The 19,469-nt window shown below is 35.4% G+C and overlaps 1 protein-coding gene across 1 annotated transcript; it reads right to left on the bottom strand.

Moving 5' to 3' along the window:
• Positions 1–17,285: 17,285 nt before the first annotated feature.
• LOC107860939 (leucine-rich repeat extensin-like protein 1) lies at positions 17,286–17,765 on the bottom strand. The gene has a single exon (XM_016706373.2). It carries the CDS (start codon positions 17,763–17,765, stop codon positions 17,286–17,288), a length of 480 nt encoding a protein of 159 aa, XP_016561859.2.
• Positions 17,766–19,469: the final 1,704 nt, after the last annotated feature.

Genomic DNA, 19,469 nt, shown 5'->3' with positions numbered 1-19,469 from the left:
ACTGTCCCTGCATTTGCATGCATGATTCCATTGAGTAATTGAGACTTTTTTAATGTGAAGGCACATGGGTTGTGTTGCTAGCTGCTTACTTATTTAGGTAGTGTAATTTTGTAAGACCCTGTAAGATCTTAGCTCGTTTCAGGTCACTCTTGCATACTAAAGGGGACCAAGACTTAGAAAATTTCACGAAGTGTTAAGACTTAGTCATTTCCAAAGCCCATTAACTTTAAAAATTTTAATTCCGACCTTCCCAACCTTAGAACATTGATTTTTAAGTTGATTCATGATCGGGGTGGTCGATAGCATATCTCGAGTAAGTTTCAGATTTTTTGGTCGATGTTTAAGTCATGTTTAGATGGTAAAAATTGAAGACCAATGCGATATAGTCACATCGTGCCAGGAATCGCGTTGGAAGGGTCCAACGCGATGCGACACATTTTGCATTATAAGACCAATGCACCAAGTCATTTATTGCGTCAGGTTCCTAGTTCGTTTTAATGATATATAGATCCAGAAGGATATTTCAGTCTTTTTCCCTCACTTTATCTCAGCCATAAGATGGGATTAGGGTCTCAAAAGAGCATTATTTGCCTCTTATTTCATATTTTAACTCAATTGAAAACATTCCATATCAAAAACAAACCCTAGCTCCTTCAACCTAACATGGGATTAGGGTATAAAAAAAGCATTATTTGCTTCTTATTTCATATTTTGACTCAATTGAAAACATTTCCTCTCAAGAACAAACCCTATCCGCTTTAACCTGCAAGATCAATTCTCAAGAAATCCACCAAGAACTTCTAAGAATTCTTCAATTAAGATATGTTAGGTGTTCATCCTTGGGTCCTTTTCACCCTTGGAGCTCAACCACCTCTTCTTAAACTGAAGTTATGAGTTTCACATGATTAAATTGATTTATGTCCATAAATATCTTGTTATGTTGATTTCAAGTTATGAATATATGTGTTTTCGAGTAGAATGAACTTATACATATTTTGAATGATGTAATTCTCATGTTGAATCCTTAAGTTATGAATTGAATAGTATAGTCATGGTATTTTCGCATGTTGCTCGTTCCCATGTAAAAGTTCATGTCTCCCATGTGTTTGATAAAATGCCTAGATGAATGAGTTTTGAACAATGAATATTTATTATTTTTCTAAAGTTGTAGTATAGTACCATTGTCAATACTATCGAGTCCTGGAGGCTATGAATACCCGAAATTTAGCTGTTTATTTAGTTTTCAGAATTTATAGGATGGATTCAGTTATACTACGAGCAATATCATTTGGTCAGTTGTGAGTTCAATCAAGCTTAGTCCAGTCTAGTGATCAGTGTCAGTTTAGTTGAGAGTAGGATTCAACACTGAGAAAACCCAGGGATGGGGGCATTCCTGGAAGCATAGGGTTTGACCCATAATAGCAATCCCTGAGTTACAGAACTACGTAGCCAGTATAAGTTGAGATGTTTTCCTGCCAGCTTAGGGTTGACACATATCTCATAAGTTTTCTGCCAGTATAGGGTTACTCTTTAGTCCCTCGGGACACCAGTTTAGTGGATCCATATAGCTATTGTCAGTACCCTTGGCACGGTACTGACACCCTTCCAACTGGGGTTAAAGGTTGGACCCCGATTAGCTCATATTGAGGAATATCGGTTAGATGTTACCCCCACAGTCTCAGTTCAGTATTCAGTAGAGTCAGTTCAGGTTTGCGTGACCATAACATACAATAGCAATTACTCAGTTATTAGTATTCCAGTGCTTCAGTTTACAGATTATTTCAGAATCATATTCTATGCCTAGTCATGTATTTTCAGACTTCCTAGTTTTCATGCATCCATATTCAGTCATCTTATATCATTTCGTTATTATCGCATGCTTATGAACCCATGCATTTAGCCCTTACCTTATCTAGAATACCAGTACATTCAAAGTACTGATCGCATATTTTTTCTTGTGCTATGATGTTTAATATCATAGGTTCGGACGCTCAGGTTCTCAATCGTACTTAGACATTACAGCGCATCAGCAGCAGGAACAGTGGTAAGTCCTTATCTATTGAGGACATGGTTGTTATTTAAGTGTATTTAGTAATTTATTTCATTTAGACAGTTGGAGTTAGTTGGGGCCTGTCCCATCAACTCTCTTTCTGACAGTTTTAGAGGCTTTCAGGCACTTTTATACAGTCAGATATTCCAAGAATTATGATTCAGTATTGTTTAGTATTAAAAAACTTATGGAATTTTTATTTTTATTCCGTAACTATTCTTTATTACCAATTTTATTCAGTGCTCACATCAAGTACCAGCTCATGGGTTAGCTTGTGGTCTCTCGGGGCCGTAAGCATCGTGTGGCATCTAAGGTGCATTCTTGAGATTCTACAAACTTGGTATAAGAGACTAAGGTTTTAAAGTGTCCTAGGGAGTTTGACAACCACGTTAAGTAGAGTCTTTTGCATGGGTGTAAAGCATGCCACACTTATGGACAAGAGGCAACAAGATATTTTAGGAAAAGTTTTCCTTCTTTCAGTATTCATGTTGTGCGAATGAGCATGAGCGTAAATTAAACTCTCTTGATAATCCAATCTTCTTTCCATCTACAGAACGTGCCTTCCAGAAATAATAACAAAAGAGAAAATGGGAATCAGCCGCACCTCTGCCCATTCAAGAAGATCCCGTGAATAAGCATGTCTCTCATGTCTAATTCAGAGTTGCATTCTCTACTTTGGCTCACTCTGTTGCAGTTCAAAACAATCACCCAGCTATTATCCCAACCATTCTAGTGGCAAATGCTGCCGCATCTAGTATTCGGGACTTCACTCGAATGAACCCTCCTCTGTTTTTGGTATCTAAGTCTAATGAGGATCCGCAGAAGTTCCTTGAATTGATTCAAAAGGTAACTAACATTATAGGTGTGACTTCTAGTGAGAGTGTAGATTTGGGGTCTTACCAATTATAGTATGTAGCTCACACCTGGTATAAGCAGTGAAAAGAGGATAGAGATGCAGAAATAGGGCCTGTTGAATGGGAGGAGTTTGCTACAGCCTTTTTAGATAGGTTGTTTCCTTTGGAGCTAAGGGAAGCTAAGGTGCTGGATTTTATTAATTTGAAGCAGGGCAATATGAGTGTGAAGGAGTATTCGCTTAAGTTTACTCAGCTGGCTAGGTATGCTCCTCATGTGGTGGCTGATAATAGATCTAGAATGAGTAAGTTTGTTAAGGGGTAGCTGATGGTGTGTTCAAGGAGTGCAGGACCGTGATGTTGATTAAGGAGATGGACTTATCTAGGCTTATGGTCCATGCTAAGAATATTGAGGAGGAGAAGGTTAAGGAGAAGGAAAGAGAGACTATGAGGGTGAAGACAGGTAGCTTCAGTTTTGCTCAGTCGAGGTCGGAGGGTAGTAACCGTCCTCAATTCTATCAAAAATATTCAACCCCAGTTCCATCTTCAGCTAGTGATCCAGGGCCAAAGTTTCAAAGTGATAATAGGGATAGAGCGTTAGGCTCTAAGTCTCAGAGGAGTATGAACAGTGCTCGCACGAATCCTCTTTGCCGAAAATATGGTAGAAACCATCAGGGTATTTGTAGAGCTGGCATTGATATATGTTTTGGGTATGGCAAGCCAGGTCACAGGATCAAAGAATGCCCCTAGGTGGGCCCACAAAGTCAGCACAGTCGTCTCCCAACTTAGTCCAGTTACTCGATTCAGCACAGTCGTCTCCCAACTTAGTCCAGTTACTCGATTCAGCAGGGTGCTGCTTCCAGTGCAACCAGTGGGCAAGATTAGGAAAGTTCTCCTGATGTAGTTACTGGTATGTTACAGGTCTTTCACTTATATGTTTATGCTTTGCTAGATCCCAGAACTTCTCTTTCTTTTATAACCCCTTATATAGCTGTCAACTTCGAAGTCAATGTCGAAACCTTAACTGAACCCTTCTCAGTGTCCACTCCTATGTCTCTCTATTATAGCCAGGAAGGTATACAAGAACTTTTCGGCTACAATATCCCAGAAAGTCACTTTAGTAGATCTTGTAGAGTTAGAGATGACGGATTTTAACGTTATTCTCGGCATGGATTAGATCCATTCATGCTATGCTTCAGTTGATTGTAGAAACAAAGTTTTCTATTTTTAATTTTCGAGTGAACCAGTCCTTGAATGGAGGGATAGTACTTTATCACTTAGGTATTTTGTACCTTAAAGCTAGAAAAATGATATCTAAGAGGTGAGTTTACCATCTTGTTTGAGTCAAAGACTCTAGTTTTGAGACTCCCAATCTCGAGTCGGTTTCAGTAGTGAGGGAATTTTCAGATATGTTCCCTGAACATTTTTCCGGAGTTTCTCCCGAAAGGGAAATTGACTTCGGAATAGACCTTCTTCTAGATACCTGTCCTATCTCTATTCCGCCATATAGAATGGCTTTAGCTAAACTCAAAGAGTTGAAATAACAGTTAAAATACCTCCTAGATAAGGGATTCATTAGTCCCAGTGTTTCCCTATGGGGCGATTCAGTCCTCTTCGTGCGAAAGAAAGACAGTTCTCTTAGAATGTGCATTGATTACCGTCAGTTGAACAAAGTCACCATCAAGAATAAGTACCTACTTCCTAGAACTGATGAATTGTTTGAACCACAGTTATTTCTCTAAGATAGACCTCAGATTCGGCTATCATCAGCTCAAAGTCAGAGAATATGACATTTTGAAATAACTTTCAGAACTTGATATAGTCACTTCAAATTTCTAGTCATGTCCTTTGGTCTAACAAATGCCTTAGTAGCCTTTATGGACTTGATGAACTGAATGTTCAAGCAGTATTTAGACATGTTCATCATAGTCTTCATCGATGACATTCTTGTCTACTCCCGCAATGAAAGTGATCATGCAGACCACCTTAGAATCGTATTACAGATTCTTAGAGACCATCAGTTGTTCGCCAAATTTAGTAAGTGTGAATTTTGGCTAAGATTAATAGCTTTACTTGGTTATATTATTTTTTGTGATGGTATTAGAGTTAATCCTCAAAAGACTGAAGCGGTGAAAAACTGGCCTAGACCCATCTCTCTATCAGATACTAGGAGTTTCTTGGGTTTGGCCGGCTATTATAGATGGTTTGTTGAAGGATTTTCATCTATTGTGTCCCCTATGTCCAGATTAACTTAGAAGAAAGTCAAGTTTCATTGGTCAAATTCTTGTGAGAAGAGTTTTCAGGAATTGAAGACTCGACTCACCTCAGCCCCAGTTTTGATGCTACCAGATAGTTCAGATTGGTTTGTTGTGTACTATGATGCTTTCATAGTTGATTTGGGGTGTGTTTTAATGCAGAAAGGTAAGGTTATAGCCTATGCCTCAAGACAGCTTAAGCCTCAAGAGAAGAATTACCCTATCCATGATCTTGAGTTAGCAGCTGTTGTGTTTGCATTAAAATTTTTAAGGCATTATCTGTATGGGGTGCATGTTGATGTGTTCACAGACCATAAAAGTTTGCAGTATGTATTTTCACAGAGAGAGTTAAATCTCTGTTAAATAAAGTGGTTAGAATTGTTGAAGGATTATGACATGAGTATTTTGTATCATTCGAGCAAGGCCAATGTAGTGGCATACACCCTTAGTAGATAGTCTATGGGTAGTGTTGCTCACATTGAAAACGATAATAAGAAGTTAGTTCAGAAGGTTCATCAGTTTGCTAGATTAAGTGTTTAGTTGCTTGATTCAGCTGAGGGCAGCGTTTGGGTTCAGAATAGTTCAAAATCTTCTTTGGCTGCCGAAGTAAAAGAAAAGCAAGATAGGGACTCCAGTTTAGTTAAATTGAAGGAGTTAGTCAGAGATCAGAAAGTAGAGATTCTCTCTCGGGAGAGATGGTGTATTGCATTGCCAGGGTAGACTGTGTGTGCCATGTGTAGATGGTTTGAGACAACGAATCCTTGTGGAAGCGCATGGTACCTGCTATTCTATTCATCCAGATACCACGAAGATGTTCCGTAATTTGTGGGAGATCTATTGGTGGAGTGGTATGAATAAGGATATTGCAGAGTTTTTAGCAAAGTTATCAAATTGTCGGCAGGTTAAGGTTAAGCACCAAAGGCCTAGTGGCACTATGCAGGAGTTCAGCATCCCTACTTGGAAGTGGAAAGAGGTGAACATGGATTTTGTGATAGGGTTGCCTTGTTCAAGTCGTCAGCATGATTCGATTTGGGCCATTATGGATAAGATGACCAAATCAACCCATTTCTTGCCAGTCTATTCCTCTTATTCAGTCGAGGACTATGCCAAACTCTATATTAGAGAGTTGGTTAGGTTTCATGAAGCTCAATTGTCAATTAGTTCAGATAGAGGTACTCAGTTTACCTCTCACTTTGGGAAAGTATTTCAGAAGGGTCTTAGTACCAAAGTCCATCTCAATACAACCTTTCACCTTCAGACAGATGGTCAGCCATAGAGGAATATTTAGACCCTACAAGAAATATTAAGAGCGTGTGTTATTAATTTTAGGGGTAATTGGGATGATCACTTATTGTTAATCGAGTTTGCCTATAATAACAGTTATCATTCCAGCATTCAGATGGCTCCGTATGAGGCTCTATATAGGAGGAGATATAGATCTCCTATCGATAGGTTTAAGGTAGGTGAGACTGTGTTGACAGGTCCAGATTCAATCTTTGATGCATTAGATAAAGTTCAGTTGATCAGGGAGAGGCTTAAGACAGCTCAAAGCAGACAAAAATCTTATGCAGATATGAGGAGAAGAGATCTCGAATTTGAGATCGACAACTTAGTTTACTTGAAAATCTCTCCCATGAAGGGAGTAAAGAGGTTTGGTAAGAAGGGGAAGCTTAGTCCCCGGTATGTTGGGCCTTACAGAATCTTGAGCCACTTTGGAAAGGTAGCTTAAGAGCTTGAGTTTCCCACAGATTTAGCTTCAGTGCACCCAGTGCTTTACGTCTCCTTGCTAAAGAAGTGTATTGGTGACCCAGCTGTTGTAGTCCCCTTATAAAGCATGGATGTTTAGAATAGTCTCTCTTACGAGGAAATTCTAGTCGTGATCCTTAATCGTCAGATTCGCAGATTAAAGAACAAAAAAGTTCCCTTGGTCAAAGTTCTTTGACAAAACCAGTCCGTTGAGGGAGACACTTAAGAAGCAGAAGCAGACATGTGAACTAAGTACCCTCATCTTTTCTCCACAAACTTAAACTCAGTCTAAGGTAACGGTCTTCCCTAGATTACTTTATTTCCATTCTCAGTTCAGCCATATGATTATCTCTATGTCATTGCATGCATTCATGAATCGGCTCAGTCAGTCACCATGTTCAGACTCAGTTATGTAATCATGTTTCAGTTGTGCATATTCAGCATGAATTCTAAATACCTCATCAATACTCAGCTTAATCAGTATCATTCGAGGATAAATATTCCCTAGGGGGAGATATTATAAGACCCCGTAAGATTTTAGCTTATTTCAGTTTACTCTTGAAAACTAAAGGGACCTAAGACTTAGAAAATTTCACTAAGTGTTAAGACTTAGTCATTTCCAAAGCCCCTTAACTTTGATAATTTTAATTTCGACTTTCCCGGCCTTAGAACACATATTTTTAAGTTGATCATGATTTGGGTGGTCGATAGCATATCTTGGGTGAGTTTTAAATTTTTTGATCGATGTTTGAGTCATGTTTGGATGGCCAAAATAGAAGACTAATGCGATAGAGTTGCATCATTCCAGGAATTGCATCAGAAGGGTCCAGCGTGACGCATCACATTTTTGTGACGTAATACCAACGTGCTGCATCGGTTATCGCATCGGGTGTCTAGTTTGTTTTATTGATTTATGAATCCAGAAGGGTATTTCAGTCCTTTTCTCTCACTTTATAACAGTCATAACATGGGATTAGGGTCTCAAAAGAGCATTATTTGCCTCTTATTTCATATTTTGACTCAATTGAAGACATTCCTTCTCAAGAACAAACACTAGCCCCTTCAACCTTCAAGATTAATTCTCAAGAAATCCATCAAGAACTTCTAAGAATTCTTCAATTAAGGTATGTTAGATGTTTATCTTTGGGTCCTTGGAGCCCTTGGAGCCCAAGCACCTCTTTTTAAACTTAAGTTATGAGTTTCAGATGATTAAATTGATTTATGTCCATGAATATCTTGTTATGTTGATTTCAAGTTATGAATATATGTGTTTTTGATTAGAATGAACTAATACGTATTTTGAATGATGTAATTCTCATGTCGAATCCTTAAGTTATGAATTGAATAGTATAGTCATGGCATTTTTGCATGTTGCTTATTCCCATGTAAAAGTTCATGTCTCCCATGTGTTTGATAAAATGTCTAGATGAATGAGTTTTGAACAATGACTACTTATTATATTTATAAAGCTGTAGTATGGTCCCATTGTCAATGCTATCAAGTCCTGGGGGTTATGAATACCCAAAATTTAGCTGTTTACTTAGTGTTCAAAATTTACAGAATGGATTTAGTTATATCGTGAGCAATATTATTTAGTTAGTTAATATGGACAGTTGTGAGTTCAGTCAAGCTTAGTCTAGTCTAGTGATCAGTGTCAGTTCAGTTGGGAGTAGGATTTAACATCGAGAGAACCCAGGGATAGGGGCATTCCTGCCAGCATAGTGTTTGACCCTTAGTAGCAATTCCTGAGTTACAGAACTATGTTGCCAGTGTAGGTTGTGATGTATTTTAGCCAGTTTAGGGTTGACATATATCTCATGAGTTTCCTGCCAGTATAGGGTTGTCCATCGAGACACCAGTTAGTAGATCCACACAGCCATTGTCAGTACCCTTGGTACGATACTGACACTCTTTCAACCAAGGTTATAGGTTGAATCTCGATTAGATCATATTAGGGCATGTTAGATAGATGATACCTCTCACAGTCTTAGTTCAGTATTTAATAGAGTCAGTTCAGGTTTGCGTGACCATAGCATACAGTACCAGTTACTCAGTTATCAGTATTCCAGTGCTTCAGTTTATAGATTATTTTAGAATCATATTCTATGCCTGGTCATGCATTTTCAAACTTCCCAATTTTCATACATTTATATTCAGTTATCTTATGTCATTTCGTTATTATCACATGCTTATGAACCCATGCATTTCAGCCTTACCTCATCTAGCATATCAATATATTCCAAGTACTGATCGTATACGTTTTCTTGCGCTATGATGTTTAATATCATAGGTTCGGACGCTCAGGTTCCTAACCATACTTAGATATTCTAGCGCATCTGCTGCAGCAAAAGTGGTGAGTCCTCATCTATCAAGCACATGGTTGTTATTTCAATTTATTTTAGTATTTTATTTTAGTTAGACAGTTAGAGTTAGTTGGGACCTATCCCATCAACTCTCTTTCAGATAGTTTTAAAGGCTTTCAGGCACTTTTATACAGTCAGATGTTTCCAGTATTATGATTCAGTATTATTTTAGAATTAAAAACCTTATGGAATCTTTATTTTTAATTTGTAACTATTCGTTATTACCAGTTTTATTCAGTTCTCACAGCAGGTACCAGCTCATGGGTTAATTTATGGTCTATCGGGGCCGTAAGCACCGCGTGGCATCTAGGATGCATTCTCGGGGTGTTAAAAATTGTATATATTTATAGTTGTTCATTGCTAGTATAATTCCATAGATTGATTCCTTTATGTCACATTGTTGTGCTTTATGAATAGTCATAGTTGGTTTTAAAGTATTAAACTTGGAGAGGGTATGTGTTTTGAGCTAAATTTGATGATTGACTACCATAGGTATCCATTTGGAGAATATGTATGTACTTAAGGCTATTTTATTTGATTTGATGTATTTTGTGTTGTGTTTTGCAGAAGATCAGGTGTTGGAGCTAATCAAGAGAAAAAGAGTGAAAATTGGAGTTTTAGACCGCCTACGTGGGCACCTACAGTCCATAGGTACTACTTACTGGGTGTAGGTGCCTGAATAAGTGCCAGAAAGTTGAAAAACATAGATTTAAAAGCTGACAAATGGGACCCTATCACCTACTAAGGGCACTTATGGCCCGTAGGTGCCAGTACATCAAATTTTAGAGAGTTTTATAGTAGTTTTGGAGTCTAACACCTACGGTGGGCCACCTACAGCCCGTAAGTGGCCCCATAGGTGGCCACCGACTCTAGTTTTCCTCTTTTGTATTGGATGGGTTTCCTAGGGTTTCTATGTAATCAATAAATACCCTTTTGATGTTTTTTAGTATATATATCCAGATTTAGGCCCTTTGGGTCTAAGTTTACATCATTCACAAATACTTTTTTATTCTAAGATTAAATTGTAATTTTGGGATCTTATTGTTCTTGGTTTGTTTTTGGTTTGTTATTCAATTTGAAACTTTGGGTTTCCTTCTTTCATTATTGTGGGATTGATTCTATGATTTTGTCTATGAATTTCATGACTGATCTTACAAATATTAGCGGCTAATTCCCTTAGCTAAGGTTTTGGGAACCCTAGCGGAATAACAAAGTAGAGAAAGTGCCAAGTTGTACTAGATAAAGATTATTGCATGTATTATGATTTTCTTCATTCTTATTAATTTCTTGACGATGGCCAATATTAAGAACCCGCATGTATTCATAACAATCTTGATCGGGAGATAGAGATTGGGAAAAGGAGATCACAACAGTAATTTGAAGCTAATTGCTGAAATAAGCTTACCAGTATTATCTACTTAAGACAATTATCTTTCATCTAATAACTTGAGACTCAAAATGTGATAGTTAACTGGGATCTAGGATAAGGGTTAGTAAGGCGACATCCTGAGACTCAAAATGTAAAGGGTGAGATCCATCAATACGTTTACAAAATAATTGATGGTACATAACTTATCAGATTCTGCATGCAGGGAATCAAAATAGTTCGACAGTGCATGATAAATCTGCGAAGTTAGAAGCTAGGGGAAACACAAGCCTAGTATTTTTCTTATATTGATTACAACCAAAAACATCCAAACTAGTTACTTTTACTATTTCAGCAAATCCCTGCTATTTACTTTTCTGTAATGCCTGGTGATTTCAATAAGTTCAAACAAAATTTCTGACGTATTCCCTGTAGGATCGACCCCAACCTAGTTGGGTTACTATATTTTTATAGCAACTATTTTATCCTCATACGGAGGTATAGTTTGGGAGACATCAGAGAGTCAGAAATTAGGTGAGATTGATTTTAGATGAGGTACATTATTCAAGATATTATATCCATCCATGTAAATCAAAATGTATCATGATTTGAAGCAGCTTTATTGGTGGGGTGATTTAGAGAAATTTGTGGTGGATTTTGTAACTCATTGCTTGTGTTGTCAGCAGATGAAGGCCGAACATCAAAGACTGGATGGTTTACTTCAGAGACTACTCATTCCTGAGTGAAAGTGTGAGCGAATTACTATAGACTTCGTGATCAGGTTGCCTCATACTTTTTATGGTTTTGATAGTATTTGGATCATCGTGGATAGGTTGACAAAATTATCCCATTTTATCTCTATTCAAATCTCATCCAGTGCTGAGAAATTAGCTCATATCTATGTTCATGAGATAATTCATCTTTATGGAGTACCCATGTCTATTATTTCAGACAGAGACTTAATGTTCACTTCTACCTTCTGGCAGATATATCAGGAGGAGTTGGATATTGGGTTAACCTTAGCATAACTTTTCACCCCAGACTGATGATCATTCAGCACGAACTATTCAAGTTTCAGAGGATATGCTCCATGCATGTGTAAGGGACTTCGGAGGTCAATGGGGGAAATATTTGGCTTTGGCGAAGTTCGCTTATAATAACATCTACCATTAGAATATTGAGATGACCGTTTTATGGTAGGACTTGTTGATCTCTTATTCATTGGTTTGAGACTTTAGAGGTCAGATCCCATGGTACTGACTTGCTTCGCGAGTCTTTGTATAGAGTTTTCGTGATTAAGGATAGGCTTTGGGTATCTCAAAATAGGAAAAAGGGTAATGCGAACAGTAGGCTTCATGCCTTGAAGTTTAAAATTGGTAATAGAGTCTTCCTGCATGTGTCGTCTATGAAGGGAATGATGAGATTTGGGAAGAGGGGCAAGCTTAGCCTTAGGTATATTGGTCCTTTTGAGATTCTTCAAATAGTTGGGAAGTTTCTTAATAGTTAGCCTTACCCCTATATTTTTCAGTCGTTCATCAAGTTTTTCATGCATCTATGCTTCGGTGCTAAATTGAACGAGTCTCATGTGTTTCATTGGGATTCAGTTCAGTTGGATGAGAGGTTGACCTTCGTTGAGGATCCAGTGCCCATTTTAGCCAAGGATGTGAGACGATTGTGTTCTAGAGATAATCTTGTGGTAAAGGTTCAGTGGAGATTTCATCCTATTGATGAGGTTACTTAGGGGGGTCGAGTTTGACATGCGTATTGGTTGTCCTCAACTTTTTTACCAATTAAGGTATTTCTTGCCTTTTAGTTCGAGGATGAATTAGAGTTTTACTAATAGTTGTTGTAATGACCAAAATTTATGAATTTTTTATTTTTATATATTTTGACCAATTTTTCCTTTTTCATAATTGTTACATACTGATTTTGAAGTACGGGAATGGTTGATATGATTTTTGATGTGATCAAAAATATTTGTGTGAGTTTGTGATTTTTAGATATTTGAAAAACCATATAGTTGACTTTGGTCAACATTTATTATTTTGAGTATCGACGACAAAATGAACTGTACCAGCAGATTTGAAATATCAAATTTGAATTAGTAGCATGGTTGGTTCAGATTCAAAGCCTTTATATCTCATTTCGATTCTTCATTTGAAAAATAGAAAAAAGGGGTCCCAAGGATTAATTTTGTGGAAACAACCTTTTTTTTCAAAAATCTGATGTTGTTATTGAGTCTGAAACATCAAAATTAGCCTAGTGGCATAGTTTGCTTACGTTCATAAGATTCGAAATGAATCTCGAGGGTCGACTGACAACTTTTCAACTTAGCATAGTTGCTGGTGCAGCCACTTTAAAGGCCCAAGTACCACTTTAACGGTGGACTCTTAAGCAGCAAAGCACTGCTTTAGCGATCAGCTTGTCAGACGCCTACCGCTAAAGTAAGCACATGATAGCTTTAGTGGGTGCCGCTTTAGCGAAAGGGGTGTCGTTTTACCAAAAGGTATACATCTTTAGCGGACTAACACCAGGTCGATTTAGCAGTCACCCGTCGCTTAAGCGATGACCACTTTAGCGGTTATTTGATCATTTAAGCGGCCAAAGTTGTGCTTGTATATAAACTCTTTTTCATAATTTCCTTCATTTTTGGACCTTTGAACTTCAGATTTGGGAAATTTATAAGGGTGTCTGTACTACTTGAGCTTGGGTAAGCTCCAAAATCTTATCCCCATTATTTTCATCGATCATATCATCTAAAACACCTTTAAATCTTGATTTTAAAATGAAAATTTGGGAATTTTATTGATAAAATTCAAAAAGGAATTTTCTTTGATTTGGACCTCATTTTTAATCTGTTTTAGTGGCTCGTATAACCTTGAAAATGTATTTTAAAAATAAGATTTTAATTTTACCCATTTTATTTTTGAACTCATTTTTTGAACTCGTGTTGAATTCAGCATGAATATGGGCAATATGGGTATCATTAGCATTCTTTGAATGCATAGTTTAAATATTATAGATGATTCTAAGGTCGTTCGCAATGGGGAGACTCCATGTTGAAGCACTTTCGATCAAAATTTTATCGTTTGAGGTAGGTTATGGCTTAACTTCTTTCAGATTTGACTAGGTAGTTAATAAATAAGTAAAGCATGCTATGGATTGGGGAGAATAACAATGAGATTTATATCTTAAGATTATCTTACTATTATGTGCCCGTATGGAGGCTTATATTGTATTGTGGTTGATTTGTTATATCTGATATTGTGTATTGTCCATGAGGGGGCTTTATTTGACATCATTGGCCTTATCCTTATTTGTGTATTTGAATGCCTCTACTCTAGATATGATACCCGTACAAGGCTTATTTTGCTAATATAGGTCGTTATTGAGCATTGATTGTCTTTATCATGATAGAAATGCTCGAGTTAGCAGTTGATATGATAATAATGATGTTTTACATGCATATTCATTCTGATGGTGCCCAATTTGGAGTTGATGATCATGAATTGTGGTTATATTGAGTTGATATATATATATATATCCATGTTGGATATCATTATTTGAGTTAATTATGAGCATTACATCCTCATTTTGTACATATACATTCATGATATGTTGGTACCACTGAAAAATACTATTTTTGAAAGCAAATGAGATATTTCTATGAAAACTCTCTCCATGAACACGATCCAGAGCGGTGGGTTGAGATTGAGATATAGTATATGAGTTGCGAACCCCCCATGAATCCTACTTTATAGTTGCAGGTCAATGGGTGTATATAAAAAATCATGTGATTGCTTTCATCATTCATCACATCCACATTGCATTGCATTGCATTTGCGCACGTATCTTGCTTGTTTTTGTTAGTTTCCTTGACTTGTGCTTAGTTTAGTGTAGTCTTTGTTTATGTCTGTATTTTTTTCTTCTTTTTGTGTAAATTATATATATTAGAATTGTTAGTGAAGACGGTGTGAGCTACCGTACGGGACTTTTTTGTTTGCAGGTGAAGCGCTCATAGTATATTTTACTTCTCTTATTTTCTATTTTGCTCAGTCGGTCTATGATACCTACTGAGTACAAGTGGACCGTACTCATTCCTACTATGCCTTTTTAGTGCAAATCCTAGTATGAGCACTACACCAGGTAGCTGAGTTCGTGCGTGAGGAAGTTGGAGACTCGGGGTACTGCATACTCTAGGCATCCAAAGTCATTTACAGGCCTCATCCTATGTTTATTTATGTCTTTGGTTGTTTCAGAGAGAGATGTTATATTTCAGACTCAGTTGTATTATTAAATGTTTTATACTTATGATACTAGGTTTTAGGATTGGATTGTGTATTTCATCCCGACTTTCGTTTTGACATATGTTTTAGGGCATGACTTCATTTTAAAAGTGACACCGTGTTTTATTTTATTGTTGTTTACGAATTTTCTTAACTCTTGAGATTTGGGCTTGCTTATCAATATTGAACCTCGATAAATGGCATCAGGACCTGAATATTGAATCGTGATTAAAAAAAAGACTTTAATAAGCTGACCCTCAATGTTATTGGCCATGCGAATTGGACACTTGTTTTGAGTTTTTCTATTTACTTAATTTAAAGATTATTGCTTTACCATAAAAATTTCAAATCGAACTTGTTGTATTTTGAATGTGGAAAACACCCAAAACACAGTAAGTTTACTTTTTTCACCTTTACTATATTTTTCTTTTCAAATATACCTTAAATTTTTTATTTTTATTAATTGACCTCATGCAAATTATATTTTATATTTTTTTTATTTTATATTTTTTGAAAAAACTACATTCAAACAACTAAATATTGTTTGCAAAGTTTACAACCAAAAATAACTCTAACTTCAAAAATGTCATATAAAGTAAAAAAATATATATATTTGTAATAGCATGTAGTACTTCCTCGGTCCCAATTTATTTAACTTTTTTGTTTAGTTAGTCTCATAAAGAATGACATATTAATTTATGAAGTAATAATTTAACTTTAAAATATCTACTTTACCCTTAATAAAATAATTTATAGTCACACAAAAATTTTAACTTATTTTAAATCACAAATTTTAAAAGTCTTACTTTCTTTCTTAAACTCCGTGATAAGTCAAACTTACATAAATTGGGATAGAGAAAGTCGCTCGTAATGGAAATCATCTATGACATTGTAACCATATATATTGAAACTAGTCAAGTATACGTGCGCTGCATGTGTATACCACGTTAGTCAATTATAATAAATATAAAAAGGATATTGTTATTTTTGTGTATATATAACTATACTTTCAAAACAATGAATGAAAAAAATATTCGTAAACTAACATGAATGGATTTATTTTTGGATGCACGAAAATTTAAACAAGTAAGAAAGAAGGGTGTGGTACTAAAACTTGGGTAAGTTCATATGACACTGTCAAATTTTTGAATTCATTATAAAGGTATAGTGTTAGTCGAACCAACAATAGCTACAAAGTAGAAGGCTACCCCCGATATTCCTCTTCTATGATTCAGAAGTTATCCATCAAACTATCACATTAATTTGTTGAATTCATTAACAATATGAGCTAAAATATAATCAACTTTTTTTGCCATTATTATTGTATAGTGATCCAGTTACCTGTAATATTTTCCAAGTAAACTTATACTACCATGCTGATTTTTAAAATTCTAATACGCATAAAATACCTTGAAATCTTGTAAAAAGAAATCGATAGACGTAATGAGAATAGACTAATTTGGAAGAATGCTTGATATAAGAACCCAATTCTACATATAATATACGAAGCAAAAAGAAAGAAAAAAATATACTCTTTCCGTCCCCTTTTGAATTTAGGATTCAAACTATTAAACTTTAACTCTACATAACAGTTTTGTCAAAAGTCTGACCGAATATTCTATTTACCACCTGTATTAAACAGATTAAATACCATATGATAACATAACAGAAACTACAATATGATCATGTTATCAGAACAATACGATTAAACATAAACTTTACAACAAAATCAAATTATAAAATTATATGCAAAATACGTACATTAAAAACCAAAAATATATACAAACAAGATCTAGATAATATATTGTAAAAAATTGTGAAAAGAGACATATAGATTGTATCATAGAATTCATTGCAAATTAAAATATCACAATTGAGAGTCGGTTGCTAAAATAAGAAGCACCTTCATATTAAGGGAAGGAAAAAATAAATTCTACATTTAAAAGGACTCATTAATTAATTAATTAATTAATCTTATAAAATTATATAATATTTTGAAAAAAATAGTGAAAAGACGGTTTTATCTATTGCGGAGACTTTTAATAAAGGGTAAAAAGTCTAAATCACTTTTATAAGGGCTTTCACACTTTTAATATATTATACATTATAGATATAGATTATAGATATAGATATTACTATTTTAGAGCAGATTTGATTGTATGATTTTGATAAACTAGTCAATAAGTTGAATGATTTTGCTAATTTTTTGTACTTGGGAATTGGGATAACAAAAAGTACATTTAAATTCCAAAAATTCTTTTTAACACTTGGACAAGCACAACTTCAATTTTATAAGTTCAGAATAAAGCAAAAAATACTTAATTTTCACGGTCAAGCCTCCACTAAATATTACAATAACATAGCCAAATTAGACCAGCATCTGTAGGATCCCACAACCAACAAGAAGCAGAAGGGAATTACAATAAAAAGGGGGATACTTTCTAGTTAATACTGCACCGGAATAAATTTGCAAATTAAATGGATCATTTGAGTACAAGTTCCCTGGTGGTGCTGTGAAATAGATGAACCTTGGTGATGGCGGTGGAGGTGGCAATGGCGATGGCATACTCTGTTGAAAAACTGGTGGGGATGTGAAATAAATGAACCTTGGTGATGGCGGTGGTGGCGATGGCATATTCTGTTGAATTACTGGTGGACAATTTGTATTAATGGCCTTTGCAGGAGGCGGCAAAGGAGGAGGAGGAGGTAGTTGTTGGCTGCATGAATTTCCGCATGGACATTCTCCACATTTTATGCTTGGATCAGGTATTACAACCCCATCAATATTATTGTCATCATCATCAGAGGTAATAATGTCAGTGGCTTCAGCAGAAATTATAAGTACCATGAGGATTATGAGATAAGCCAAATTGTTCTTACTATGTTTATGCATTTTCATGTAATTGTGCATAGAGGTTTCTCTAGTTGATTGGTAAGTCTTAACTTTCTATCTAAGGCTTAATAGAGAAGAGATAAATGGCAAGCTAGAAGAAAAGGGAATGAATTATGAGTGTGTATCAAGTGAGCTTTTGGAGGCTATATATATGGCTTGTTACTTAAAATAGGGCGAGGTGCGTTTTCCATGAAGGATCAGATGAAATATATATCCCTTTTTCCACTTTTGCTTGTCACGTCTTGCTTCATAAAGTCAAAATTTTAAATTATTTGATATTTTAAATTTAGATGACTGTTCAAAAAGTAGATGACAAATACAATAAGTTACAATCCTTATAAATATTAAAATGATGTAAAAATACATCTTAAAATATTAATCGAAATTCATGTAATTTGACTCTCAAAACGTGACAAGTAAAAAAGTTAATGAAGGGGGTTGCTTATATACATTGACAATATGAATAATTGGCAAAATGGCTCGATGGACTCTTGTACTATGACCGTTTTGTAATGTGGACATTCCTACTTACATGTTTGTCATCTGAACCCATGAACCCATTAAAAAACAACATTTTAAACCCCTCTGACGGTGTGTGTAACACAACCGTGCCACGTCAACTACCACATCAGCTTCCACGTCATTTTTAAGTATTACATTAAATTTCATGCCCCATGTCAGCTGCCACGTCATTTTAGTATTACATTAAATTTCATATCATTTTAAAGCCTTTTTGAAATGCTACATAAAAAATTAAATATTATAATAAATTTAATTAAATAATTTTTTTTATAAATTTTAGAAATTCTAATACACAAATACAATTAATTTTTATTTTAAAATTAATTTAAATTTTTAACTATAAATTTAAATTTTCAACTATAAATACTAATACACAAACAAAATAAATTTTTAAGTAATAAAATTACTTTAAAAATTCCAAATAGTTAATAATTTTTAAAATTATTAATCATTAATATTAAATAAAAGAATTATTCTTAAAAGTAACACTTATATTTCTTCTCCATCTTCTCAAATCCACAATCACCATCACCACCATTTCCACCTCCCCCAACTAACCACCATGTCCACCTCCCCCAACTCACAACCATAGAAACAATAGTCTCCACCTCCCTCACGCCATTAACGATAAAATAATGTGGTAAAATAAGAGTATCATTCATTAACGATAAAAGAAACTGATAACGATAAGAGCATCATTGATTAACGATACCAATTTTTTCTCAGCAAATTCTCAAAACACCAAAATTCAATTAACCCAAATCAACTTCTTCATCTCTTTAAAGCCCAACAAAATTACCTAAACCATTTCTTTCAAAATTTTGATCTTTCACAAACTCTTACTTTCACCCAAACACTCCTTAATGTTAAAGGTACAATTTAATTTGCTGGTGTTGGGAAATTTGGATTTGTGGCTCAGAAAATCTCACAGATGCTTGTATCTTTGGGTATTAAATCTGGTTTTTTATTTCCCGTTGATGTGTTTCATGGAGGAATTATTGAAGCTTGTGCCTTGTGCCAATGTGAAAAGGGTGTTTTTAATGTTACGTCGGTTAAGCCAAATTATTTGATGGGTGTTTGTGATTTGAATGTGCATTTTCCTCAAAACTGATAATGGTGTTGCTGGTTTAATGGTGG

The sequence above is a fragment of the Capsicum annuum genome, chromosome 2 (genome assembly GCF_002878395.1).
Source record: "Capsicum annuum cultivar UCD-10X-F1 chromosome 2, UCD10Xv1.1, whole genome shotgun sequence".
Classification (NCBI taxonomy): domain Eukaryota; kingdom Viridiplantae; phylum Streptophyta; class Magnoliopsida; order Solanales; family Solanaceae; genus Capsicum; species Capsicum annuum.
Note: the sequence above shows the minus strand (reverse complement) of the source record. Positions and strands in the feature narration are given on the sequence as shown.

What these genes read in the sequence shown, in the direction of transcription:
- LOC107860939 (XM_016706373.2), bottom strand. Translation starts at nt 17,765, where the DNA reads ATGGTACTTATAATTTCTGCTGAAGCCACTGACATTATTACCTCTGAT.